Source organism: Cicer arietinum, chromosome 4, assembly GCF_000331145.2.
Source record: "Cicer arietinum cultivar CDC Frontier isolate Library 1 chromosome 4, Cicar.CDCFrontier_v2.0, whole genome shotgun sequence".
Classification (NCBI taxonomy): domain Eukaryota; kingdom Viridiplantae; phylum Streptophyta; class Magnoliopsida; order Fabales; family Fabaceae; genus Cicer; species Cicer arietinum.
Genome location: NC_021163.2, coordinates 9,251,236 through 9,258,256, shown reverse-complemented (window position 1 = coordinate 9,258,256; position 7,021 = coordinate 9,251,236). Strand labels below are relative to the sequence as shown.

General features: G+C 35.2%; 1 protein-coding gene across 2 annotated transcripts; it reads right to left on the bottom strand.

Moving 5' to 3' along the window:
* Positions 1–422: 422 nt before the first annotated feature.
* On the bottom strand, positions 423–6,821 carry LOC101490806 (uncharacterized). 2 transcript variants are annotated; one of them, XM_004496139.4, is made up of 5 exons: positions 6,451–6,821; positions 4,444–5,146; positions 3,255–3,618; positions 1,802–2,168; positions 423–1,460 (listed from the first exon to the last, which is right to left on the bottom strand). In XM_004496139.4, exons 1-4 carry the CDS (start codon positions 6,686–6,688, stop codon positions 2,118–2,120), a joined length of 1,356 nt encoding a protein of 451 aa, XP_004496196.1. In that variant the 5' UTR covers positions 6,689–6,821; the 3' UTR covers positions 423–1,460; positions 1,802–2,117. The 2 variants fall into 2 exon arrangements, with proteins under 2 accessions (XP_004496196.1, XP_004496197.1); XM_004496140.4 differs by having other exon boundaries at positions 3,255–3,615; positions 6,451–6,817.
* Between the last annotated feature and the right edge of the window lie 200 nt (positions 6,822–7,021).

The following is a 7,021-nucleotide window of genomic DNA, read 5'->3' as shown; positions in this document are numbered from 1 at the left end:
ATAGTTTTGGTGCCACTATTTGATTCCTAACTTATGATTTCGACAGTTCGTTTGTCAATGCAGAATAGGAAACTACCATGTATTGTCATGTTGAGATCAAATCTTGCTTTTTCGCCAACAAACTTTCCTTTGATGCAGGTAGCATTTATTTTTATTTTTACCAATTATTAATATAATTACTAACTACTATTATTCTTTTAAAAGAGTGAAACTAACCACACAATCCAGGCCGATCAATTATACATCAAGTTATTTTTTTCAAACTTCATAAAAAAATTACACTAACTTTTTTTTAATCAATATTAGAATGCAGAAGTATATCACATAACTATTTAGACATTCACCTATCATTTGCAACACTCTAATTAATTGTATTAATAATTAATAATAAGCAAAACAAAACTTAGAGAACTAAGCCAAAATTGAAAGAAACAATGAAATTTGTAATGATAAGCAAAACAAAACTTGAAGCACTAGGGCAAAATCCGAACAAACAATGAAATTTAAAATGCCCCACTAGCCTCGTAAACTGAACAAAACTAAACCGATCATTTTTTATTGACTTGGATTTTTTATTTATTTAATAACCAAATCAAACTGAACCATGCAAGTAACGGATGACAAGAATTAACAAGCCTAGCGAAACTACATGAACATTAACCAGGAAACAGAAGTCTCCCACAACTAAATGTATTAGGTAGGCAAGTGAAACCACATGACCATTAACCTACGTTTACTTTGAAATCTAAAAAATAGAAAGAGCAACTGATCTTCAACTTTTCGAATCGGCCATCGGGAATGGGAACTTGATTGGCATTGGGAGGAGTTGGAAAATAGATAAAGTTAAGTCTCTGTCGGAGCTTCAATCAAGTCTCTATCTTCTCGTCAATCCTCCGGATACACTCTCTTGTCTCCCACAATGAATCCCTAAAGTTCTCTCTTTTTTCTCAAGTGTTTCAGCATTGATCAAAAGCACATTTCTCTGGACATGTCAGTTTTTCAAGTTGTCAGTGAGATGAGTTTTGATCACTTTGGAGGATTGCTATGACAGACAGTAACTAAGATGCGTTGCTATTCAATTATTTGAAGCATCATTCGGTTCCTCCAAAGCTCTCAGTAGAGAGACAATTTGGGTGAAGGCAGGCAACCATATGCATGTGTCCATTTACTGCATGAATCCCTAACATTCATGCATTTGAGCTTCCTACGCATAATGGACCACATGATTGCTTTCACCAAATTTGTGGCTCTATTGAGAGGTTTTAAAGATCACGCCAAATTTCAAATGATCGATAGAAACGCATTAGATTTGCTAGCTCTCATAGCAAGACTTCGAATTGGCATCGCAGCACATGTATAAATCTTGAGAAATTCCAGTTGAATCTCAACAACAAAATTCCAACAATCAGAAGGCAGACGTGCCAAGCTCTTTTACAAGTAACCCCTTGAGCTCTTTAAAGCTGTATCAAAAACAAGAAAATTTATATAAAAAAAACATTTTATACTCGTTAGGTAGCCTGAACAAAAATTTAATTTACATGTACCTAGCTAGAAGTAAAGAATTTAAAAACTGTTTTTCATTATAATTATATTAATGTAAATCACATGACAGGCGGAAGAGCAAATTCACAAACAAAAGAACTTTGGTGATGGAGTATTTGAATATGTTACTGATTCCACATTTTTCATTTACCCAATTTTAATAAATGAAAATGGTGAACTTCTATTTAAGTAGGAAACAAATGCTCAGGCAAGCTACCCGAACAAATGTATTCAACATTATATGTCGAGCAAAGCATACCTTCGTCCAAGTCAAGCACAAACTTGTTCAGCTATGGGTAAGTCTCAATTATCTCCTTGTAAAATCATCAGAAGCAATGTTTGAGCTCTAGAAGCTCCTAATTGAAATCGCAAATGTCCACGAGGGACATGGAAGACGCAATAAACATCCTTGCAAGACCAAAAATGGAGGAAGGGATAAACGAAGAAGGTCTTCAAATCAATTCCAGCCAAACTCAGCCAATGTGCCCGCATGCACTGAAATCAGCTAACAGAAATATTTGAAGCTACACATCATATGTCTCAGGCTGACCAGTTGCAAGCATGGCCCATGCCCTTCACCAGGGCCAGGCTAATCCAAAACTTCCATCAGGTGGTAGTTGATGAAACTGTAGTATCAAAAACAATAAATAAAATATAATTAAATACAAAGAAAAGGTAAAAGACTAATAAACATGAAATTTCACAAGCACTCTATCCCAAAAATGAGGCAAAATGTGTGTCGCTTGAAAAACCATAAACTATTTGGTGGAATGATGTGTGCATAATATCACAACATTATCTAGACGCAACCAAGTACAAACAATCATTTTCTTCAAACAATATGGCATTAGGGCATAATAGTCAAGATCTGAATTAGTAAATTTACAGAACAGATCAAAAACTGTAATTGTCAAAATAGGGATAGCATCAGACATTCAAGATTAAACACGCCCAAGAATCAAGGAAAGCATTATACAAGCTTTTAAAAGAAAATGAAATAGTTTTCAACTGACAAGATGATATACAAACTGCGGTACCAATTGGCTATTGTAAAGGTAATTGTCTTCTTTAGAGCTACTCATCCACTCGATTAGAGAGGTAACCTGCCACTATAACATACTTTCTTCCACAGGTTCATGGAAAAAAAGACATTTCCAAACACAGTTTTCTTTTTCTGAATAAACATGTGCATATCAACCCAATCCTATTTCAAAAATTGTTTCAGCAAGGATGAGTTTGCATGTAGAAGTACAACCGTCTAAAAACAGGAATAACATCATTAAAATCCAGAGAAGCACATCATTGTAGATCTACGAAAATATATTATGTTTGTCTCTTCTTTTTGAGAGACTCCCATGTACATGTGTGTGGAGCAATTGTATAACCATATTCACTCTAGATCTTCTTTTCATGCTTATATCCAACTTCTCAATTAGGTTTTTAACATACAAAACTAAAAAAACATGAAAAACCAGTTGTAGTCCACATCAAGTGTCAAATGATATGAGATCAAAGCTGAGATCTTTGGAGGTTTATATAACTAAAATGTTGAGTAGCATAAATCTTTGGAGGTTTATGCTGCTGCATACTTGAGCTGAATGAAAGCAATTCTAAAGCGATATATAATAATTCCCTGACACAGAAAGCTAAGCATCTTGTTAAATTTTTACATAAGATTTGCCATTAAATTGGAAATTTGGGGGCCGTTATACCTGTGCAAATGGTTGATGAAAATGTTCATGGGGAATAAAAGGCATTCCATGACACTGACAAGAATACTGAGATGAATGCAAATACAATGTTGGTGTGGAGCAGGCACCAACTTGTCTAGGATTAAATGGTGACATGACCTCTGGATATCCATATCCTATTCCAGCAGGTGAGGGTGGAACCCATGGCCCAGGTATATGCTGGACAAGAGCTTGTGGCTGGTGTGCAGTAGAGAGCGGCAGTCCATGAGTAGATCCAAGCTGTGAAAACTCAGGGGGGTAATTTGGTACAGCTGTATACATGGGCTGCATGGTATATGATCCTCCATTGAACCCAAATCCAAGGTCAGGTCTTTGAACATAACTGCTATGCAAGTTTAAAAAAAAAAACAGATAAATCCATATACCATACACAAACCGTGCCCCCACCTTTATATCTGTCACACTCACAATTATTGAGTAACCGGAGTAACACATGGAAATAAATATCATCTAAATAAACCACAAGCACATTATTAAATTATAATATTCCATTTCATTCAGATGAAGCACAAAAATCCAATTTTCACTTCTAAAAGAGCTTGGGAATAACATAATGGCCAAATGAGAAATCCCAAAAAGGGTCTATTAATTAAGCATGGCTGATTGGTAACAAACATGTTTGGGGCTTTTCTGGAAGAAAAATACATCATTACATCATATTTTCAAACACAAGATAAGACTAAGTACCACGACATTTCAGGCAGTGTGTACTTAATACATGTCACTTATGTCGAAATTTGTTTTAGTGTGGAAACAGGTTAAGACAGGTTATTTTCGAATTTGATAGTATTTTTATTAAGCAAGTAGAAATGCTGAAGAAGAAGAAAACCTTCCTGCATAAACCTAGCAGGTTAGCTCCCAATCCCTAACACATAAAGGAATTAACACCAAATACTCAAATATTGTAGATCAGTATATGTATTATGTCTGAACTGCACCCCTACATCTAACAAAAACACGAACATGATAAATAAAAAATAGGAATATACATACGGAGTATAATATCAAAGGCATCTAATAGCTCCTACAGTGACAGCATCAAAGTTATGTCGAGAGCTCAAATCCTTTATTTTGAGAAAAGTGAAAGAAAAATAAAACAACAATTCCAACAGACTACAAGACTGGATGAACCCGTAACAGGTGTGCATACCTTTCATAATTCCTGTTGTAATCAGGATCCTTGCGGTCAACTTCATGGTCCCGAAGTATAGCCACCCTACTACTTTGCCTGTGCCCACTAACTGATTCCTTCTCGATCCTACTACTAGCCCTTCTGTTATTTGTGGATGACTCAACCAACACCCTACTGGAACTGACATCAGACAGAGAAGCGGATTTATGTTCAACCCTAGAAACACCCAAGGAACAAAATAAAGAGATATCCTGCTTCCTTAACTCACATTCTGGCTTCCCACCCATAGTACCACCATTATCACTTGAACTAAAGATCCTAGCACGAGCCCTGCTATACTCCTCTTTTCTTTCTTCCACACTTTTAGAGTTTTGATTTTTAACTGAGTTAGAATTTGAATCGCTAAAAACTAGGGACTGCTTCTGTGGTCTCTGTTTAATTGCAACCTTCTTGACAGTATTGTAATCTGATGGTAATTTTACAGGGATATCGGCAAGATGAATAAGAGGAGGCTTGCATCCAGAAGTCTTGTGGACAATAATTCTTGACCCAGAACCATCTGGTAAACTATCATCCAATAAAACCATTGACTGCAATGAATAGTGCTGGGCCACCCGGTGTGCAGCCAACCGCAAATAAGAAGTTGGCAGTTGCTGAAATTCAAGCTGCTGTTGATTAGGATCATTGATGAACTTCTGAACATCTTGCTCCATCCGCAAAACTGTCAAATAAATTAGAAACCTTAATCAGTAATGTAAAACATACTATTCTACAAAAGTCATTAGATCTGAAAGTCATTCAAGAATGCACATGATGCATTATTGATTTATAAGTGCATAACAGAGTCATTGGAATTTAAATCAGCAGCAAGTAAATGTATAAGCGCGGATGAACCATAGAACAATCAAGCATTAAATCCATTAATTCTGTTCAAACAACATTATTGCACATTCAACCAAAATTACAAACCACGAAGCAACAGAAACTATTATTCAACATATCAGTACATATAAAAATACATGCTCTCACCAGCTAATACAAACTAGTTAAAATTCAAAGCACAGACAATAACCATGGTATACAGCCTTAGTTAAACAACTATAATAATTAGATTAATCCAGAACAAAAGGGAGTAACAAAGTCAAAACAAAAGTAAGGTGCTGCAAAAAATAAAAAAAACGAAGCAGTACGTAGTCACAAACAAACTAACAAAATCATACATAGAATGAAATGTGGAGGACATTCCAATAGAATGTGACTATTTGAAGGTGGCTTCATGAACTATGGCACGCCAAACGAAACCAGCTAGGTAAAAACCCTATCTTCAATCGAGGTTGTGTGTTGTTAAAATCAAACAATTCAGCTGAATTGGAAAATTTAAAGTCTTAAATATACTTTTAATCCTTTATCTTTTTTTAATTCATTTTTGTCCTTTTATCTTTTATAAATAATGAATGTTAGTCATTTTCATCATAACTCTTTCAAACAAGTGTATGATAACTATGATGAACCGTTGAGGTCTAATCTTGGATCAATTATAAAGTTAAGTATGCAAACTTAACAAGGACAAGATGAAAATACAAATAACTTAAATAAATGTCCTTCATTTCAAAGAGTTCATATCAATTTCGAAGCATGCAAGGAGTGTTTGTTCAAGTTCAAGTCAATTGTTCGGTTAAATTGATGGGTTTTTTTTTTAAGAATATTATAGTAGACATATATTGGCAATTGTTAGAAGAAATTCTCATGACCAAAAGTTGCAATAACTTTTTTTGTAACAGTGAAAATGACTAAAATACATCACTTGTAAAAGATAAAGGTCGAAAGTTAATCAAAGGACAAAAACCAATATTAGATAAAACTTAAATGACTGTAACAATATACTTCGAAATTAATAGTAATAATCACATAACACTAAACGATATAAAATTCACACACACATGCCATAGAAACCCCAATTTCTGTAAAAACTTATAAATATATCCGCTTAGTATGTTTAATGTGTATGAAATGAAGAAAACTCACCGGAAAGGCGTTCGCGAGGGTTCTGAATTGCTTCACGAAGGAACTGATCAACCTGATTGATAACGTCATCAGAGAAACTGTTGCGACCGCCACTGGACGATGGAGGAGGAGAATTTGGAGCATCATCGGCATGATCGTGAGGCTCGGAGGAGATAGTGAGTTTCAGGCGGTTTGTGGACTCGTTCAAATCGGCGACCTCCGACGGTGCAGAGGCCCTCAGTTCCTTTGCAGAAGCCATCGAAACAATTTACATGAGGAGAAAGGTTGTCTCCTAGGGTTAGAGAATTGAACGACTCATTGGAGAAAATCTCTTGAGCTAGGGTTACTGCTCAAAATTGCATTTTGGAATTTAGAGCTACGTGAAGGACCACTGTTTGAGGTTCGAAAAAGTATACCCCACGTGTCAGTCCATAATAGGTGATAAATTTTTTTTTTAAAAACCAATAATGTCCTAAAAAATCATTGGCAAATTTTAATGCCACATATGGTGCAAATTAAAAAAATTGTAAAAAACTTCGAATAGGAATCTCTTATAAGTGAATAATGGCAATTTTTATTTTTTGATTGACAG

Excerpts from the sequence above, each read along its gene's own strand:
- LOC101490806 (XM_004496139.4), bottom strand. The coding sequence starts at position 6,688 with ATGGCTTCTGCAAAGGAACTGAGGGCCTCTGCACCGTCGGAGGTCGCC. Across the intron at positions 5,147-6,450 it reads CCCTCGCGAACGCCTTTCCG|TTTTGCGGATGGAGCAAGAT; the intron begins GTGAGTTTTCTT and ends TTTATTTGACAG. Across the intron at positions 3,619-4,443 it reads TACAACAGGAATTATGAAAG|CAGTTATGTTCAAAGACCTG; the intron begins GTATGCACACCT and ends AAACTTGCATAG.